Source organism: Cololabis saira, chromosome 20 (genome assembly GCF_033807715.1).
Source record: "Cololabis saira isolate AMF1-May2022 chromosome 20, fColSai1.1, whole genome shotgun sequence".
NCBI classification, from domain to species: Eukaryota; Metazoa; Chordata; class Actinopteri; order Beloniformes; family Belonidae; genus Cololabis; species Cololabis saira.
Genome location: NC_084606.1, coordinates 5,865,905 through 5,886,697, shown reverse-complemented (window position 1 = coordinate 5,886,697; position 20,793 = coordinate 5,865,905). Strand labels below are relative to the sequence as shown.

Sequence of the window (20,793 nt, the reverse complement as noted above, 5' to 3'; positions counted from 1 at the left end):
ATAACCTTGCAGTTCCAGAAGACATGAAGGTGGTTAGCTCCACTGGTCCCACCTATTGAAGTCATCATTTGAAGATGTCTAAATTGGTGTTTTTTATGTTAATTTAGAGCAATAGCATGAATAAATGTCTACGATAAAGAAAGACTACCCCACTGTGGCAATTTGAGTCTATAGTTCTCACTAAAATCTACCACAGAAGTTGCATTACAACTGAAACAGACTCTTCAAGTCTCAAGCGCTGCAGTCCCCACCTCATATCTCTGGTCTATAGAGGACCTTGTGGTCCACACAGTGACTGCGTTTCCATTCATCAATAACCCTTTTAATACCCGAATCTTGGCAATAACACGAATTTGCACGGCCATGTAAACACCAATAACCCCTTTCAACCCCTATTCCGGTTTTTAAAAACCCCAATATCAGCCCTGGGTTACTCCTTTTAAAACCTGAATATTTGGTCATGTAAACGCCTAACGGAATATCCCCATCAAACGGAACATGAATTTGTTTTCTGCGCATTCTCTGTTCACAAGGAATCCTGTCTTTTGAGTCCAGGAAGTTCTTATAAACACGGAGAAACCAAGACCAGGAGGAGACTAACCACTTCATAAATGTAATGAAGGATATGAACATTTCTGCATTTGTAGACGGTAGAAAGTACGGGGATAGCGAGATTTAGGCCCCGTTTACACGGGGCAAAAAAGGAGGTGTTTTCATGCGTTTTGGCCGTTCGTTTACACAAAAACGGAGCTCAAAGCCCCCAAAAACGATCATTTCTGAAAACTCCGGCCAAAGTGGAGATTTTCAAAAACTCAGTTTTCACGTTTGCGTCTAAACAGAGAAAACGGAGGAAAACGGAGATTTACGTCACATTATGCGACAGAAACGTTACCAGCAGCGTCATGAGTGCCACCTGTGTTTACAATTTGTTTGGCCACCGTCAATATTTTCTTTTATTTTACCTGTTTTAAATTCTCTCAGACTCTCGTTCCGTCTTGGAAGTAAAGCCTGAATTATGGTCCTGCGTTAAATCGACGCAGAGCCTGCGGCGTAGGGTACGCGGCGATGCGCGCTGTACGGTGTGCTTCGCCGCGTACCCTACGCCGTAGGCTCTGCGGTAGTGTAACCAGTACTGGAGTTGAGGGGGGATGAGGGGGGATGGCATCCCCCCCTGAAATAAAAACAGTCCAAATCATCCCCCCTGTAAAACTGCCATCCCCCCTTTCCATCCCTTATGTCATTTCATCAATGAATGTGGTTTTACTGCTATTTCAACATTTAGAGTCATCACCAGAAAAATAACACTAGAAAAATAACTTATTTGACAATTTTCACCTGTTTCAAGTAAATTTTCACTTGAAATAAGTAGAAAAATCTGCCAATGGGACAAGATTTATCTTCTCATTACAAGCAATAAAATCTTGTTCCACATGTAGATTTTTCTACTTATTTTAAAGGTATTATCCATGATTTTAGAGAGCTAGCGAGATTTGAAAGTGGCACCTCCTCTAAGCCCCGCCCCCGTGATCCATTTTACTTATCCTGTGAAGGACAGAGTCATATTGATAAGTTCAGAAAAGTGTTTTTTATTGTTGTGTTTTGATGTATTTGATGTAAGCCCAGTGGATATTTAAAGCTTACAGAAGGCTGCATTTAACTGCTGCTATGTCATTCCTGCAGTATTTCTGCAGCTGTTTTGGTCAGTGCTATTATTTGTAATATATTATATTATTTGTAATCAGCACAAATTATCTGTCCCCATATGATCAAATCCACCACCCCCCCTGATTTCTTTTTACAACTCGAGTACTGAGTGTAACGCGGAACCATAAATCAGCCTTAACTGGAAGTTACACGTGTCATTTGTTGATGTTTTTCCAGGATTCTGATTGGCTGGCATGACCTTAACAGCGTTTAAACGAGGATATTTTTGAAAACGTAGAGGTGATCGAAAAGTTGCGCGAAGCAGCATTTGTTTTGAATTTGGATACAGGAAGAAGAAGCGGAAATGACGGTAATTGCGTCATGTTGTTCTCCGTGCGTCGCTGGTTTGATCCAGATATCCTGAATGATTAATTACCATGTAAACAGGGATAACCTTGTTTGCTCACGCATGGAAACGGAATATTCCGAATGTTTCAGTAACCGGAATATTAGCAATAACCCGGATTTTGACTGCATGAAAACGTAGTCAGTGTCTGACAGGTGTCCCTGTCCAGACCAGCATCCCTCCACCACCGTGCTTGACAGTGGCTCTGAGGAGGTTCTGCTGGCTCCCTCCAAACCTGGTTCTGGACATGAAGACCAAACATGTCCACGTTGGGCTCATCTGCCCAGAAGACATTGTCCCAGAAGTCTCCTGGTTGGTTCAGGTTCAGATTTTGGATGTTTTTGTATTTCATGCTCTGACCTTGGTGTAAGGTTTCTGGGATGTCCGCTCCAGGGAAGACGAGTGACAGTCTTGAATATTGATGTTGAGGAAGAACCCTGTAGAGCTCTGAATTCAAAGAAATAGTTTTTTTAAAATCTTTCTTCTGATTGATGTGCAGCAACGACTCTTTCTCTAAAACCATTGCTTGTGTCTTTCCCCCTTGGCATTGTGTTAACACAAACTGGAATGTTGTAAACCAGGAAACTGCCAGAACATCTGCTCTTATACACATTCAGGGGCTGATATTTAGCAGCACCTGGTTGCTACTTCGCCTTTTAAATCCAATGAAAGCAGAGCTGGGGAACTTAGTGTTGCCCACATGTATACATTTTATGTTTACATATATACATATATTTAGTTGGATTGTAGGATCTGCTAAGATCAGATGATTTTTATGATGTTTTTACACAAAATAGGCAACAATGAGAAGGATCATTCAATCCCAAATAATATCTAAAACTGTTTTAACCCTCTGATGCACAATATAAGGACACCCCTTTTAATGCACAACATGGGTCAAAAATGACCTGCATTCATATCCCATGTTATCTCATGCAGGCTGAGTTTTTCTTTCCTGTATCTTTTTAGATCAATGTATTCTAGTATCCAATAATCCACATATTCTTTAGATATCTTGTTTTTGAGTACCATGCATCATTATTTATATGTTTCCAGCCTTATTTTTTTAATATACTTCATTTTTGTATTACTATATCAAGTTTACTCAGATGGATCAAAAATGACCCGTTTATCCAAGTATGATTTAAAGATAAATGAAGGCATATAATAACAATATTTTTCTTCAAATAACTATTTTTGTTGTGATTTGGACCAAACATTCATAAAAGTAACTTTTGAAACATGTTTATTTCTCACTTTGGAACACACAAATACATCTGACAATAGATAACTAAAAATAAAATGATGCGTTGACCAAAGTAAAATAAAATAGAACTGATAGTGGTCTGTTCCCTGACGCAATGCCCTGGTCCTCTTGTCATCAAAATGTATGAAGTGCAATTTTGACCCATGTTGTGCATCTGCATATTTACCTTGTTGCATACCAGATGTGCCAGATGCTTTTTTTCCCTCTTGTTTTTTAAGTTTTCCTGGTTCCTTGAATTCAGATGATCAGAACGTGCATTCAACATGCAGCAAAGTTCAAACATCACCGTCTACGTTAACAGTGGCGTCTTTACCTCCATCTAGTGGCCGCGAGAGGAACTGCACACTGCAGCATCTGTAATAAGACCAGCCGATTCAGCTGCACATTACAAATTACGACCGTAATTACAGGCTGATTTTTTTATTTTATTTAGCCTTTATTTTACCAGGTCGGTCCCATTGAGACACAATGGTCTCTTTTACAAGGGAAGCCTGGCCAAGACAGCAGCTTTAAAACATTGAGTTTCAACAGTTAAGGCTGAATTATGGTTCTGCGTCAAAACGACGCCGTGCCTACGGCGTGTGGTTTTTGTACACGCAGAGGACACGCCGTCACCTGCGCCGTCAGTGACGTGCACCTCCCGAAAATTGTAACTACGCGTCGAGGAGACGCCGACCACACGCAGACCGAGAGGGCTGTGATTGGTTCGTTTGAAAGCGAAGCATTTCCGGTTTCCGGTTTGAATCAGTAGTGAACTTCCAGGGCTCTTTTCCTCGTTTATATGTGATTTTTTTTTGTTTTTGTTTTTTGCACAATAGTTGTCCTTATCTCTTTGATTTACTGTGACTGGAAAAAGTCGGATAAACCATTCAGAAAAAGATCGCTAACTAGTGGCCGCGGGGGGTACTGCACCGCGACCAAATGAAGAGACGGAGAAGTCCGAACGATTCGTGACGGTGTCACGGGTGCGCCGTGTGCTCTGCGTGTGTGTGACGCAGAAGCATACTCAGCCCTTTAAAACAGACAGTACAAAATTACCTAAAACACCAAGTCAAACAACAATAAAATAAACCGAATATAATCTGATCAAATCAGTAGAGCTAGATAATGGGGCTTTCATGAACAAGAACGGTATGAGGCCGACTCTATGTCACTCATAACATTCTTGAATGACCCCAAAGAAACAAGATCCCTCAACTTCAGGGTGCTCTGCAATGAATTCCAGGCAAAAGGTGCAAAGTACATAAAAGAGTGCTTGCCGAGTTCAGTGCGAACCCTGGGGACACTCAACAGATAACAATCGTTGGAACGTAGGGAGTAAGTGCTCTGGGTTCTTGAAATATAACCACACAAATATTGGGGAAGTACACCTAAAATGGCTTTATATACAAGAATGTGCCAGTGTGAGAGACGACGTGCAGCCAATGAGGGCCACTCAACTCTGCGATATAAAGGTACAATGGTGAGTGAGGGCTTTACAACCTATGACAAACCTCAGGGCACCGTGATACACAGAGTCCAGAGATTGCAGACATTTGTCAGGGGCATGCATATAAAGAAGGTCGCCATAATCCAGTAGGGGAAGAAAGGTGGCACCAACCAACTTCTTCCTGGCAGCAAAAGTAAAGGATGTTCTGTGGCGATAAAAGAAACCCAGCTTAAGCTTTAATTTCTTGATCAGGTTCTCTATATGAGATTTAAAAGAAATCCGATCATCAATTAAAACACCCAGATACTTGTAGCAAGGCACAAAATCAATCACATTTCCTTGTAGGGAGAATACACTGGGAGGGGGCTCAGGTATCTTCCTGCCATTTGAAAAGATCATGCATTTGGTTTTGGAAACATTTAAAACAAGTTTCAGTTCTACAAGCTGATGTTCCACAGAGTTAAAAGCAGTCTGTAGGTAGCCAGCCTGATGAATGAAATGAAGGTGAAATGAAAGTTTTATCAGCCTTTCTAGTTAATCCTTGTGTCTCTGTGTCTCTTTCCTTCAGGGCGTAGTGGATTCTGTCCTCCGCCTAAAGCCCTTTCTAAAGTAAAGCAGCATCATCGATCCCCCAGAGTCAGACCAGAGGGGGATTGGAAACCTGACACGAGCAGCACAGCGACCACTCCGGCACCAGTCACCACATGGGACCCACTTTGAGATCCCCACCATGAATGATGAGGGATAGCGCAGACTGCTATCCCCTATAACACACGGAGACTTCAAGAAATAAAAGCAGATGCAGGTGATTTTAAAACAAACAGAGCTGGAATATGAAGTGAGATTCTAGACTTTTTTCTGAGCTCCACCATGTGTCAAGATTCAGTCTTTAAGACACACGGGAATAATAAAAAAGGAAGTGGTGACGCCTGTATCTGAGGACGAAGCCCCTTCCTCTGGCTGTAGCGACCGATCTGGGGTGCGTTCGGAGGTTCACCCCTACCAGGCCGCCGCTCGCTGATGGAGGCCCACCAACACTCCCCTGACAGCAGCAGTGAGGAGTGCACCGTCCTGGAGGCTCCGCCGGGCAAAAACACCTGCCTGCAGCATGCAGGGAAGGTAAAATAAAGTCCTTTACACTTTTAGCTACTGTATATAAAGGCTGAATTATGGTTCTGCGTTAAATCAACGCAGAGCCTACGCTGTAGGGTACGCGGTTACGCGGGGGGCTCTCCGTAGCCTACGCCGTAGCCTGACGTGCACCTCCCAAAAAATGTAACTCAACGCAGACTGAGAGGGCGGTGATTGGTTTGCTTGGTAGCAACGCATTTCTGGTTCCAGACTGCGCCATCCCCGCCATTTTTAAACATCTTGTTGTTCTACAGCAGGGGTCGGCAACCCAAAATTTTGAAAGAGCCATATTCGACCAAAAACACAAAAAAGAAATATGTCTGGAGCCGCAAAAAATGAAATGTCTTGTATAAGCCTTAGAATGAAGGCAACACATGCTGCATGTTTCTATATTAGTTAGAACTGGGGGAAGATTTTTTTTTCATTATGCACAAGTCGAAATGTTGAGAAAAAAGTCGAAATGTCGAGAAAAAAGTCAAAATTTCTAGAAAAAAGTCGAAATGTCACGATTAATGTTGAAGTACAATCTTGAGAAAAAGCCGAAATGTCGAGAAAAAAGTCGAAATGTTGAGAAAAAAGTCAAAATGTCAAGAAAAAAGTAGAAATGTTGAGAAAAAAGTTGAAATTTCGAGAAAAAAGTCGAAATATTGAGAAAAAAAAATTGAAATGTCGAGGAAATAGTCAGAATTTCATGAAAAAGGTCGAAATTTCGAGAAAAAAGTCAAAATGTTGAGAAAAAAGTTGAAATATTGAGAAAAAAGTCGAAATGTCGAGGAAATAGTCGAAATTTCGAGAAAAAAGTTGAAATATTGAGAAAAAAGCCAAAATTTCGTGAAAAAAAGTCGAAATTTCTAGAAAAAAGTTGAAATATTGAGAAAAAAGTTGAAATTTCGAGAAAAAAGTCGAAATATTGAGAAAAAAGTTGAAATGTCGAGGAAATAGTCAAAATTTCGTGAAAAAGTTGAAATATTGAGAAAAAAGCCGAAATTTCGTGAAAAAAGTCGAAATTTTGAGAAAACAGTTGAAATATTGAGAAAAAAGTCGAAATGTCGAGGAAAACGTTGAAATGTCGAGGAAGTATTCAAAATTTCGAGAAAATAGGTGAAATGTCGAGATTAAAAAGGAAAGAAAAAAAGAGAAAAAAAGGAAAAAAAGAAAAAAAAGAAGGAAAAAAAATGGTCAAACATTTTTGAAAAAGCTCCAGGAGCCACTAAGGCGGCGCTAGAGAGCCGCATGTGGCTCTAGAGCCGCGGGTTGCCGACCCCTGTTCTACACAGACAGAAAATTATCAACATGGATCAAGTCGAGGAAAGACTCATTGCGGAAGTCTGTAAATATAACAAAGAATCAACTAGAGACGACGATAAACAATTCAGGAAAAGAAAGCAACCCCCTAGCGCTCTGGGGGCATATTGCACCGCGGCGGAATGGAGTGACGGAGAAGTCCGAAGGGTTCACGACGGCGTCACGGCGTCACAGCGTCACGGCGACGGCGTAGGCTCTACTTTGGTTTAACGCAGAACCATAAATCAGGCTTTAGTGTGACAACTGGAAATGACAAAAAAAACATGCAGTCGCTCCTGCATGAGCGCCAATCAGAGACTAGGGAAGAAGAACTGGACAAACGCTCGGTGACGTCAGCCATGGGTCTTCTTAGGAAGACTTTCGTCCTTCTTGGGAACGTGTGGAAGCGAACACGCCTAAAGTCAGCTTCAATTCAGACTGGTGCTGTTCTATAACCATCAGTGGCCCGGATCACATGAATGACCTCATTGGTGAAGGGTTTCGTAGGAAACAGCAGTTTTATTTAGTGAATACCATGATTGATTATGTAACTGCTGGTTGGAACCCACAATTTCTGCCCGTTTGCTTTGGAGAGAAAATCGACTCAAAACTATTGTGTGTGCGTATTATCTGATTTGTGCGTAACTTGCTTGAAGTTACGGACAAAACGATAATTAGGAATTCAAAAAGTCTCCTACCCACACATCGTTAAATACTCACGAATCACCTGACACACACGCACAAAGCCGTAGAAACTAGGGGTGTAACAATATATCGTGCCACGAAATTTCGCGATACAAAAACCTCACAATACGTGTTGTGGAGGTGACAAACTGTATCGCGATATTGGGTTATTAATATTAATCTATTGTGTTGACTAGTAACGACCGCGCCTCGACCCGCGGACCAAAATCTTCCTCCACTCAGAAGAAACTAGTACCGTTTTGCAGTCCCGTTTTGAGCTGTGAACCTTTACTTATGTAAGGCTGGTGTAGAGTTAAGCCATACCTTATTAAATTAAACCTTTTTTGGGGTCGTGAGTAGGATAAACACGGAGACAACTTCTGCTGAGCTCCAGAGTACTTTAATGTCCCTCAACAGTGTAGGATTTTAGAACATCAACACAGCACCTAGTGCCGTACTGTGGCGTATCACTCCGCCCAATCTAAAACAGACTAATCACTACAGATAAACTGACTAGTGTCATTATAGTCCCTGATTTACATCAGAATATAAAGAATATATTTAAAATAATGAACCCTGAATTACCAAAATAACCTTCTTAACAAAAATAAATCTCCTCTTACACTTATAAGGTGAACATGAATCAATCTTTTTATGATGTAAAATTGTATGTATTTATTTACTTTTATTTATTTATTTAATTTTAGTTGTTAAATTTCTGGAAAAGAAAAAAGTCAAATCATACATGAGAGAAACTATTCAGTTTGTGGCAAAATATTTGTACTTGTATGAAACTGAAGATGCAAAATGCAAACCTGACATCTACTTTTAGTTCAGTTTGAGGAAAATGGTTGGCCTGGCTTTCTCTTTAAAACTTAAACAGTTATAAAGCATTACAAACTGTAACAATAGGGCAAACGCACAGTATCGTTTTGTATTGTTTGTATTGTATGTTTGTGTCTTTCAAATAAAAGACCATTTTTTCCAGTCATATGTTCCTCATTCAAGGTTGTTAAAAAAATACTGCTATAAAATCGTACCGCATCGTGAGATTAGTGTATCGTTACACCCCTATTAGAAACACACAAATGGTTTTGAGACTCTTTTCCTCCAAGAAGCTTCACAGATTCGTCCGTACGTGTTGCATTTAAGGACTGGTGGAAAGCTGGGTCATATGAACTTTCATCTGAGTCCAGCGTTATTGCCCTCGATACTTAGTTTCTTATATATCAGTGCACCATGGTTATAACACCTTTACTTTGTAATAGTCTATCATTCCTTATATGGAGAGATATGCTTTTATGAGCCTTACCAATGTAATTAGATGTTTTAAAGCAATGACCGCTCCGGAGGCAAGAGGCAATTCGAGTGATGGCGGGGCATCACGGTGGTCTAAGGTGGTCTGAAGTAGGTTCACCTAGTTAGGGTAGGTAACTAAGAATCCAGGAAAATAACGCCGGACTAAGATGAAAACTCAGATGACCCAGCTTTCCACCAGTCCTTAAATGCACCATGTAGGACGAATCTGTGAGTCTTCTTGGAGGAAAAGAGTCTCAAAACCATTTGTGCGTGTGTATTTAACTATTTGTGTGCTAAGGAGGCTGTTTGAATTTGTAATTATCGTTTTGTCCGTAACTTTGAGCAAGTGACGCGCAAATATAATGATACGCACAAATCAGATAATACACACACACAAATTAAGTAGTACACACACACAAATATTTTGAGTCGATTTTCTCTCCATAGTTTCTTGCTTGCTTGAAGGTCCAAGTCTTGTATTTTGTTACCCCAATAGGGGCTATCCCAAGGGGAAGGAGGCAACATACGTTTCCTTTTTATTTCGTTATAACCGCACTGAAAAGCTCGAGCTGAAAGCTGACGCTTCGTTGCGTTCAGGTTCACGTTACACATTTAACCTCTGTGCACGTTTTCGTGGCACCTTTCCGCCTGCAGGTGGCGGACCTGTACTGTTCGGCCTGCGAGTGCGCGCTGTGTGAGGACTGCGTGGCGGACCATGAAGAGCACCCCCAGGTGCCCCTCGGCCAGGCCCTGGAGCAGCACCGCAGCAGGCTGCAGGAGCGGCTGCAGGCCGTCCAGAGCAGGTGAGGGTCTCACAGGTGCAGGGGGGCAGATCCCATGTCAGGATTGGGGAGGACACCAACGTGATTAAAATTTTTAATTTTTTGCCAATATGCAACTCATACCATGCCATAAATTGGTAAAGGCTCGCCAAAAAATACTGCACAGGGAATCATTTATTGTGCTTACCTTTCTTGTTTATTTGTCCTAAACAGCCAACAGTGTGTGTCACTGCTTACTTAACTTATATTCGTAAATCATAATTTTAAGGGTTTTGGGCATGTAGTGTCTACTCATCTCAAATTCTTCTCACCATCTTCCTTTTATCCTATGGAACTACTTTATGCACGATCAATTGATATATGGATGAAATATGGAGCCCTAAACAAGTTGTTTAAACTAACTGATCATGTTTTAACACAGTTATGGTGGTAGCCCGTCAGAAATTTTAAAAATATTAATTCAGACAAAAAATAAATAAAAACATGTATGGAGTAGCAATACTTTCATTCTGTACACCTCAAAACGCACTGTGGATGTATTATTTTTTTAGAAATATATTTTTAATAAATAATCTACATATTCAACCTTTAAGTCTGAAAATACATTTGTTAAATTTTGAATAATTTAGGGTATTTTTATTAGGGGGGACAATTCATGTTTTTCAGAAATTGGGGGGGACATGCCCCCCCCGTCCCCCCCGGGATCTGCACCCATGCACAGGTGCCTTGGAAGGATGCAGCCACCTCCATGGATTCCTTACTGACTTTTATCTCTCAGTTTATCCTTCTGATTTGCATCAATATATCACTGGCGACAAATCTCTAATTTCAATCAAAGACGTGGAAAAGAATAAATATACCTAAAAATTCTCCAGATTGATGTGTAGGAATAACTACTTCTCTAAGACCAATGGTATTACAGATACAGGCTACAGAGCATCCAGATTTTATACAGCTCGACACATCTGCTAGTAGCAGCACCTTTCCGTCTTAAATCCTATCGGAGTAGAACGAGGGGTACTTAGTCTTCCCAAATGTTTTTCTTTTCTTTTTTTCTAGCTTTATTCAATTTTTATTTCCTTAAATAAAAATGCCACAAGGAAAAGAATTAAGACACACTTGCCTTCCATCATGGTGCAGTAAACAGCCATTAAAGAGGCGACACTGCCATCTGGTGGACACGTGAGGAAATGCATGATCAGGGAATTACAGGTTCACGTGGATGCTGAAAACTAGAATCATTCAACGTTACTTTCCCCAAATACAAACTGCACATACCAGATAATTAACCACATATTTATTCTGGCTTTCCCAAATAAACACGCAGGAGAGAGGGCCCGTGAAGTGTTCTGATCAACGTGCCTGTTGTGTGATTTCCCAATGTGCTTTCAAACTTTATTTATTGGCAAATCTTTCTTCCGCTTTCATTCTCCCTCGTCAGACTCCCACAGATTTCTGATGCGTTGTCCTTCGTTAAAGAGATCCTCCAGCAGCTGACCAATCAGAGAGCTTCCATCGAGGAGGACATCCAGTCGAGCTTCGAGGACCTACACAAGCAGCTGGATGTTCGGAAGAGCGTCCTGCTGATGGAGCTGGAGGTCACATACGGACTCAAGCAGAAGGTCAAACACAGAATGAAACTGCATTGATGGGTTTTTCTAGACAATATTTATGTTTTATGGTGTTAAAAGTGAACTTAAATAAATAATAGTAACAGTAAACCTTATTTATCTATCTCCAGCAAAATGTGGAAAAATATAGGGATGGGCAAGAATAACTGTAAACTGTACCAAACTCCATCCAGCGATCCCTAACTGGTGCATCTGTGCTCTCCCTTTACCCTCCTGAACTGCGCTTCAATGTCGTCTTAGCTGCACTTATTTGATTACTGACTTATCTGCACCCTCTTTGTGATCTACTGTGTTACTGGTGTGGTTGTACTCCTCTGTAAGTCACTTTGGATAACAAGTCAGCCCGGCAGATCAGAGCCACAAAAGGATGTAGGGTCTGAAAACGATCTCATCTGTCCAAAGGAAGCGTTGTGGTTCATCAATATGCATTTAGGCAAGTCCTAGTCTGTTTTCTTCTGACGCTCTTCCAACAGAGGCGTCCTCCATTGTTGTCCACTTTGGATCCAACAGAGGAGTCGTCCACTTTACTTTGGTCCCAACGAGGGAGTTGTCTGTTGTTGTCCAATTTGGTTCCAACAAAAGAGTCCTCCTCCGTCGTCCATTTTACTTCAATCCCAACAAGGGAATCCTCCGTTGCTGTCCACTTTGGTTCCAACAAAAGAGTCCTCCATCATTGTCCACTTTGGTTCCAACAGAGGAGTCCTCTTCCATCATCCACTTTTAATTTGGTCCCAACAAGGGAGTTTTCCACCATTGTCCACTTTGGTTCCAACAGAGGAGTCCTCTTCCATCGTCCACTTTACTTTGGTGCCAACAAGGGAGTTCTCCGTCGTCGTCCACTTTACATTGGTCCCGAGAGAGAAGTCCTCATCCACCATTGACTTTGGTTCCAACAGAGGAGTCCTCCATCATCGTCCACTTTGGTTCCAACAGAGGAGTCCTCTTCCATCGTCCACTTTTAATTTGGTCCCAACAAGGGAGTCCTCCATCATCGTCCACTTTGGTTCCAACAGAGGAATCCTCCATCATCGTCCACTTTGATTCCAACAGAGGAGTCCTCCGTTGTTCAATTTACTTTGGTTCCACAAGAGGAGTCCTCCATCATCGTCCACTTTGGTTCCACAAGAGGAGTCCTCCATCATCGTCCACTTTGATTCCAACAGAGGAGTCCTCCGTCGTTCAATTTACTTTGGTTCCACAAGAGGAGTCCTCCATCATCGTCCACTTTGGTTCCAACAGAGGAGTCCTCTTCCATCGTCCACTTTTAATTTGGTCCCAACAAGGGAGTCCTCCATCATCGTCCACTTTGGTTCCAACAGAGGAATCCTCCATCATCGTCCACTTTGATTCCAACAGAGGAGTCCTCCGTCGTTCAATTTACTTTGGTTCCACAAGAGGAGTCCTCCATCATCGTCCACTTTGGTTCCAACAGAGGAGTCCTCTTCCATCGTCCACTTTTAATTTGGTCCCAACAAGGGAGTCCTCCATCATCGTCCACTTTGGTTCCAACAGAGGAATCCTCCATCATCGTCCACTTTGTTTCCAACAAAGGGGTCCTCCTCTTTTGTCCACTTTACATTGGTCCCAACAGAGAAGTCCTCCATCATCGTCCACTTGGTTTCAACAGAGGAGTTCTCCATCATCGTCCACTTTGGTTCCAACAAAGGGGTCCTCCTCTGTCGTCCACTTTACTTTGGTCCCAATCGAAAAGTCCTCTGTCCTTGTCCACTTTATTCCACCTGCAGGGAGGTTGTCTAAATTCATGTGGAGCCTAAACTTCTGGATGAAGTATCCATCTGCTTGGAGACGGTCTTCTTCAACATGCTGGTCTAGAAGGTTCTTTCTGATGTCCTCAGACACTTTTCCATTACTTTCTCTGGTCCATGTCCAGGGTGGTGGGCACCATGATACCAACCAGCAGAGGGACACTTTTAACCCTTTAAACAATATCATGAACAATGACACTCACCCACTTCATGCCCTGGAGGTGTTTGGGTGGAGCAGCTTCAGCGGCTGCTGATCCCATCACGATGCAAAACCCAACGCCACAGAAAGTCGTTCCTTCCAGCTGCCACCAAGCTCTAGAATGTGCAATAACTGTCCTATGTGCAATACTACAGCACTTTATTCTTAGCACTTTATTACTCAGCATTTTAGCACCCCAGCATTTTAATTTTAATTTTAAATCTAAATTTAATTCTAAGTTATCTGTTTTTTTTTTTTTATTGGATCTGTTTTTATCTTGGTGTTGAATGCATGCATGAAAAACGCACTAATGCTGCTGCTGCTGCTGTAACACTATAATTTCCTGCAAAGGATTAATAAAGTATTTTATCTTATCTATCTTTAAACAGTCAGACTGACTGATGACTGACGACTGAAGACAGCTGGGATGCTAATCACAACAAATAAAAGGTTGTTTTTCTAACTGTAGGTCCTCCAAGGCCAGGTAGATAGCCTTCTCAGGGGAGAGGGGGACATCACGGCCACCTGCACCCAGACTGAGGAAGCTCTAGCTGGGGAGGCGTGCGTGGCAAACCTCCAGGCAGAACGAGAGTTGGGAGAGAAGCTGGGAGAGTTGGTTCGGATCGGTTTGCCATGCCAGCCAGAAGAAAATGACCAGCTGGATCTCGTGATGGAGACCGATGGACTTAGAAAGTCCATACACAACCTGGGGACGATCGTCACAACCAGGTTAGAACAAGCTGACTCTGAACAGAGGTTTAAAAATACTGAGTAATAAAAGTGTGCTTGTGCATATAACCCTTCTTCACTGTCCTCAGCGCGGTGGCAAGCCAGAGTGAAGCAATGGGGGCCGGTTTGGAGCAGTGTGTTGTGGGGCATCCTGCATCGGTTACCGTAGTAACAAGAGACAAGTCAGGGGGAGCCTGCAAAAATGGCAACGCAATCATCTCCGCTGAGGTTTGGTTGTATCAACGTTGCATGAGTTCTGCGGACACATTCCCAAAGACATGACTTAATATATTAACCGTGCGTTCAAACAGGTATTTACACCCGACGGCAGCATCGTAGACGGTGAGATAGTGGACCACAAGAACGGGACTTATGAGTTTGTCTACACGGTCCCGAAGGAGGGGGACTTCTCACTGGCTCTCCGTTTGTACGACCAACACATCAAAGGAAGTCCTTTCAAACTGACGGTGACCAGGACCTTGGAAACAGAGGTAGAGGTGGGTGGAGCCATCTTTATTATTCAATAACATTAAAAACAAAACCTCCATAGCGGGTCTTAGTATCAGTTTAGTTTTCTGGGGCATTAATGTGTGTATTAACACAATGCTAAGAGGGCAAGCCACCAGCAGTGGCCTTAGAGAAGCAGCTGTCGCTGCATATCAACCAGAACACATTACAAAATTATTTCCAAATGATTTGCAATCGTAGAGACTTTGGCTGTCATCTGTCTGACAGCTGGGTCTACGGTTTCGCAAATTGATTACAAATTGAAGTATTTTCAATTGAATTGAGTTGAATCCCTAAGAAAATAGAAAATAAAGAATAAACTAATCAAGGTTTTGGAATGACCTGGTCAAAGTCCAGAGTTTAACCTGACTGAAATGCTGCAGTGGGACCTTAAAGTGGACGCAAAATACCAATTTAAAAGCAATTTACGTTCCTTATGAGATGCTGAGGTTTTTAGTGTTTTACTTATGTGCAACAAAATTCTTTCACAACTATATGACAGACTGGTGCTAACTTTGTCATGACTGTTTGTTCCACTGTCAGTCTTGACTAAACAAAGTTCACGTTCACACGAACCGTTTCTTCCCTCTGTTGTCGTCTCTTCAGGTATCTCCCTCCACCACCACCGCAACCAGCTCAGCAGCCAACGCCACCCCGTCCACAGGCTCCTCTGAGGGGGCGAAGAGACGAGGCAAGTCACCCGGCCAGAAGAAGAAGGGCTCCAAGAGGGCCAGCAGCGCCCTGGGCACCCCGCGACGCAAAACTCAGAACCCCATCGAGGACGACCTCATCTTCAGGATCGGTAGGACTCATCTAGCCCTTCTTAAAGTTACACAATACAGTTTTGTTGTTTATTTCATCAACTTCTAATCATGATTTCATTGATTTCCTTGGAACCCACACATTTTTATTTTTCTCAGAGACCACACATGGCCTTCTAGTTTTACATGGAGGCACAACTTTGCGTGGTACTACCGTATTGTCCCGAATATAAGACGACCCCGATTATAAATCGACCCCCTCTTTTTCAAGACTCAAGTTTGAAGAAAGACTTTTTGAACACCAAATTCAATTTTTATACAGAAAATAATTACAGTACATCTGAAACAAATGATTATAATAATATATTCGAGAGAAAAAGCATGTTATTTTGACTATTTGAAATCATTATCTTGAAGTTTGCATCATAACTTCTTCTCAGCTGCCGGTTAACCTACCGAACTTCCACCCTCTTTTCTCCAGATTGTCGCTACGTTTCTCCGCTTTCTGTTATCTCTTCTCTTATTTTCTTCTCTTTTCTTTCTTATACTATTTTTTTATTTTTCTTCTTCGTCACAGAGATTTTGGCCTGGGGAGTTAAGTTCAGCATTCGCTTTAAAGATATCTGGCGCCATCTAGCGGTGTAAATAGGTATAACGTCTAGACCCTGAATGTAAGACGACGCCCACTTTTTCAGTCTTATTTCAATGCAAAAAACACCGTCTTATATTCAGGCCAATACGGTAAATACATCAACCCTTGTGTCGTTGGCTCATCCATGATTAAATCTGACTTTTGACTGTGCCTCGTTTATTAAATGCCCCTGTGTAGCAATATCACTTCCAAACACATGGGGGCAGTAATTCACAAAAATGAAGCACACCTCTACAGAGATAAGGTGGGATTACACGCTGGACCGTCCCCACTCATAAGAGTATTGTCAGTGGATCTTTTGTTAACCCAGCAGAGCTGCATGCCCCATGGGGTCAGAGGTTTAGAAAAACCAAACAACATTTCAGCAGAAACACTCAGAAACTCAAATCCACTGTCAAGCAAGGTGGTGGAGGGATGATGATTTGGGACCTGGACACCTTACAGTCACTACCAAAGTCTTCCAGAGACAAATGTGACAGGTCATGTGTTGTGTTTGTGTTGAATGTTTCACTGAATCGCCAGGAACTAAGGGGAGAAACAAAGGAGAGTTCACCAACCTTCAAGGAGTGGCTGCCTCTGCCAGCGGCAGGATACTGATAGCCGACAGCAACAACCAGTGTGTCCAGGTACGGCTGGATCCGTCCTCAGGTTTTCACAGGTATGAAATGAAGACGGAGGTCGCAACCTGAAAAAAATTGTTTCATCTCCAGATTTTCTCCAATGAGGGCGAATTTAAGAGTCGTTTTGGGGCACGTGGGAGATCGCCGGGCCAACTTCAGCGGCCAACAGGTGTTGCCGTGCACCCCAGTGGTGACATCATCATCGCCGACTACGACAACAAGTGGGTCAGCATCTTTACCAGCGAGGGAAAGTACAAGGTATGTAGTCAAGGGGGGTTAGTCATTCTCTGATGAATAATGCTGTTCTCTTCGTCTATATATCGGTTGTCTTTGCTCTCCGCCAGACAAAACTCGGCTCTGGAAGACTCATGGGCCCAAAGGGAGTAACTGTGGATCAAAACGGGCATGTCATCGTGGTTGACAACAAGGCGTGCACTGTCTTCATCTTCCAGCTGACCGGCAAGCTCATCACTAAGTTCGGTAGTCGAGGAAATGGTGACAAGCAGTTTGCAGGTACTGCTTGAATTGAGTTTGACAAAGAAATGAAATCATTTCAGTAAAATTCGCTCGCGTTTACCCTCAAACTGACGGGTCTCCCATTTTGGCCGGAAAACTACCCTATTTTACTCCTCTTTCCCGCCGCCCTCCCTTATTAGGGTTTTCCCGCACATTTCCCCTTTTACAATATAATGATTTTTAAACGGCAAACTGAATTGTCACTAACCTCGCGAGAACTGCCACTTGCTTTAGCCTGGCTGGCAGTTCTCGGGAGGTTAGTGGCGACAACGGGACCAGACTCGGAACAACAAATCAGAGATGGATGAATGTAACGAGAGAGAAGGCATTTCTGCCAAAAAAGCAAAGACTTTGTGTAAATATTTCTAAAAACGGGAAACTGAATTTACTTTCCTAAAGATGAGCAGGACGGGGCAGTTATGTGTTCTTAAAGAAGTGTAACTGTGATGTAAGTGTCTCTCAAGGGAGAAGGACCAATGTCCGTCAGCAGCACCAGGGCGGCGCCAGAGAGCCACATGAGTGAAAATGGCAAATTAAAAGAAAATGTAAATGTTTCACTTGAAGACAATCAATGTGTATATAAACTAGGGCTGGGCGATATGGACCAAAAGTCATATCTCGATATTTTCTAGCTGAATGGCGATACTCGATATATATCTCGATATTTTTTCTGTGCCATAATTGGGGTTTCCCCCAAAGCATTATAGCATAGCATCTCTGTTAGCTTCATTTTTTCTGAGGCAAACCCTTAAAAAAAGTCAGTTTTAATACAAAGCCTCGTGCCAAATGTCACACAGGTTCCTTTATTAACAGAGATCTGCACAATATCAAAATGTATAAAACAAATGAAATAAAAATAAACTGCCTGCATATATAGAATAAAAATGCTTCTTGAATAAAATAAAACAAATATCCCTTTCCTGCATAACAATTAAATTAAAATACACTGTGCAATTAATACAATGTAGACAGTAACAGGCAGACTTTTCCACTGAGGTTGACAGTTGTGCAAATAACAAAACATTTGTGCAAATCTCAAATAAAACATTCAAGTCAATTTGTCACAAAATAAGCTATATCAAAATAAAAAAAAAAAAATAAAAAAAAATTATTATTATTTTTTTTTTATAAATCGATATAAACGATATTGTCTCGTACCATATCGCGTTTGAAAATATATCGATATATATTAAAATCTCGATATATCGCCCAGCCCTAATATAAACTGAAAACATTGAAAATTTGGCTTTGATTCCCCTTTGTGTTTTAATTTAGGCTCTATTATAAGAATTATATACCTAAGAATGTCCACAGCATTTCAGTGTCAACAAAGGTGGGACTATCAGGCTATGAGCACATAATTGTAGTTTGTAAGTGGTTGACAGGTAGTTATTTTAGATTTCTCGTAAATCTTAATCTTACAATGTAAGATACTGGACCTCGGTTGGGCTGGTGGGACAGCGGTTGGTGGAAAATTTCCCGTATTTTTAAATCCAAAACTTGACAGGTATGCAATAATATCTGGACCTTTTTCTGTCCTGAAGGTCCACACTTCGCAGCAGTGAACAAGAACAACGAGATCATCATCACAGACTTCCATAACCACTCCGTAAAAGTATGTGACGTTGATTTTACGCACAATCTCATGTCACCTGGGCCAATGGGTTCAGTAGGCTGATGTCTTTGTTGGGTCAGGTCTTCACGCCCGAGGGGGAGCTGGTGCTGAAGTTTGGATCGAACGGAGAAGGAAACGGCCAGTTCAACGCTCCCACCGGCGTGGCCGTGGACATCAACGGGAACATCATCGTAGCTGACTGGGGCAACAGCAGAATACAGGTGAGATAACTTTTGACCATTTCTGAATAGGGGTGTAACAATATATCGTGCCACGAAATTTCGCGATACAAAAATGTCACAATACGTGTCGTGGAGGTGACAAAGTGTATCGCGATATTGGATTATTAATATTAATCTATTGTGTTGACTAGTAACGCGCATCCGACCGCGGCCGCGCAGACCAAAATCTTCCTCCGCTCAGGAGAAACTAGTCCCATTTTGCAGTCCCGTTTTGAGGTCTGAACCTTTACTTATGTAAGTCTGGTGTAGAGTTAAGCCTTACCTTATTAAATTAAACCTTTTTGGGGTGGTGAGTAGGATAAACACGGGGACAACTTCTGCTAAGTTCCAGTGTACTTTAATGTCCCTCAACAGCGTAGGATTTTAGAACATCAACACAGCAGCTAGTACTGTATCACTCCGCCCAATCTAAAACAGACTAATCACTACAGATAAACTGACTAGTGTCATTATAGTCCCTGATTTACATCAGAATATAAAGAATATATTTATAAAATAATCAACCCTGAATAACCAAAATAACCTTCTTAACAAAAATAAATCTCCTCTTACACTTATAAGGTGAGCATGAATCAATCTTTTTATGATGTAAAATTGTATGTATTTATTTACTTGTATTTATTTATTTAATTTTAGTTGTTAAATTTCTGGAAAAGAAAAAAGTAAAATCATACATTTATAATAGAGAAACTATTCAGTTTGTGGCAAAATATTTGTACTTGTATGAAACTGAAGATGCAAAATGCAAACCTGACATTTACTTTTAGTTCAGTTTGTGGAAAATGGTTGGCCTGGCTTTCTCTTTAAAACTTAAACAGTTATAAAGCATTACAAACTGTAACAATAGGGCAAACGCACAGCATTGTTTTGTATTTTGTGTCTTTCAAATAAAAGACAATTTCCTCATGACTACTTCATTCAAGGGTGTTAAAAAAAATACTGCTATATCGTATCGTACCGTATCGTGAGATTAGTGTATCGTTACACCCCTATTTCTGAATCTAACAAGCTCCAGTTCTGAATACACCTTCTCTCCTGGATCAATCACTTGTAGGTATTCGACGGCAGCGGCTCCTTCCTCTCCTACATAAATACGTCAGCTGACCCCTTGTATGGGCCCCAGGGTCTGGCTCTGACATCAGACGGACACGTGGTGGTGGCCGACTCCGGAAACCACTGCTTCAAGGTCTACCGCTACCTGCAATGATAGACGCTAAGATGGAGGTAGAGATGGAGACAATGAGGCAGGAGAGATGTGGGCAGTTGGAACACTGGGTGGAGTGGAGGGATGACGCAGATGTCTTATTCTACGTATAACTGCATGAACACGTACCACGGGAAACGCCAAGGAAAAGGTTTGGTTTCCATCAGTAGATTAAGAGAACTTCATTTGAAATCCACAAACTTGGATGACTGACATCATGGACATTTGGAGGCATGTTGCGGGATGACGAAGGAGTGGTACAATCCAAATCAACCTTGAAATATTGGAATAGTCAAATTCAAGACCCCCTCAGTCTCTGGTGGTAGATCAGCGGAGGACTGAATGGACCAAGGTTTGAAAAGAATTGAAAACCAATTCTTTTGAAGATTCTAACGACCTGAATGTGGATATGAAGGAATATGAAT

General features: G+C 41.8%; 1 protein-coding gene across 1 annotated transcript in view; it reads left to right on the top strand.

The window, feature by feature from the left end:
• LOC133420176 (tripartite motif-containing protein 2-like) overlaps nt 1-20,531 on the top strand; it is a 26,527-nt gene extending 5,996 nt beyond the window's left edge. Inside the window, exons 2-14 of the mRNA XM_061709775.1 lie at nt 5,315-5,865; nt 9,799-9,947; nt 11,368-11,548; nt 13,992-14,251; nt 14,341-14,479; nt 14,563-14,748; nt 15,365-15,560; nt 16,694-16,797; nt 16,882-17,049; nt 17,136-17,304; nt 18,852-18,922; nt 19,003-19,143; nt 20,219-20,531. Coding sequence (XP_061565759.1) covers nt 5,767-5,865; nt 9,799-9,947; nt 11,368-11,548; nt 13,992-14,251; nt 14,341-14,479; nt 14,563-14,748; nt 15,365-15,560; nt 16,694-16,797; nt 16,882-17,049; nt 17,136-17,304; nt 18,852-18,922; nt 19,003-19,143; nt 20,219-20,371 — 2,016 coding nt within the window. The 5' untranslated portion in view covers nt 5,315-5,766 and the 3' untranslated portion in view covers nt 20,372-20,531. The remainder of the gene's footprint in view (nt 1-5,314; nt 5,866-9,798; nt 9,948-11,367; nt 11,549-13,991; nt 14,252-14,340; nt 14,480-14,562; nt 14,749-15,364; nt 15,561-16,693; nt 16,798-16,881; nt 17,050-17,135; nt 17,305-18,851; nt 18,923-19,002; nt 19,144-20,218) is intronic.
• Nucleotides 20,532-20,793: the final 262 nt, after the last annotated feature.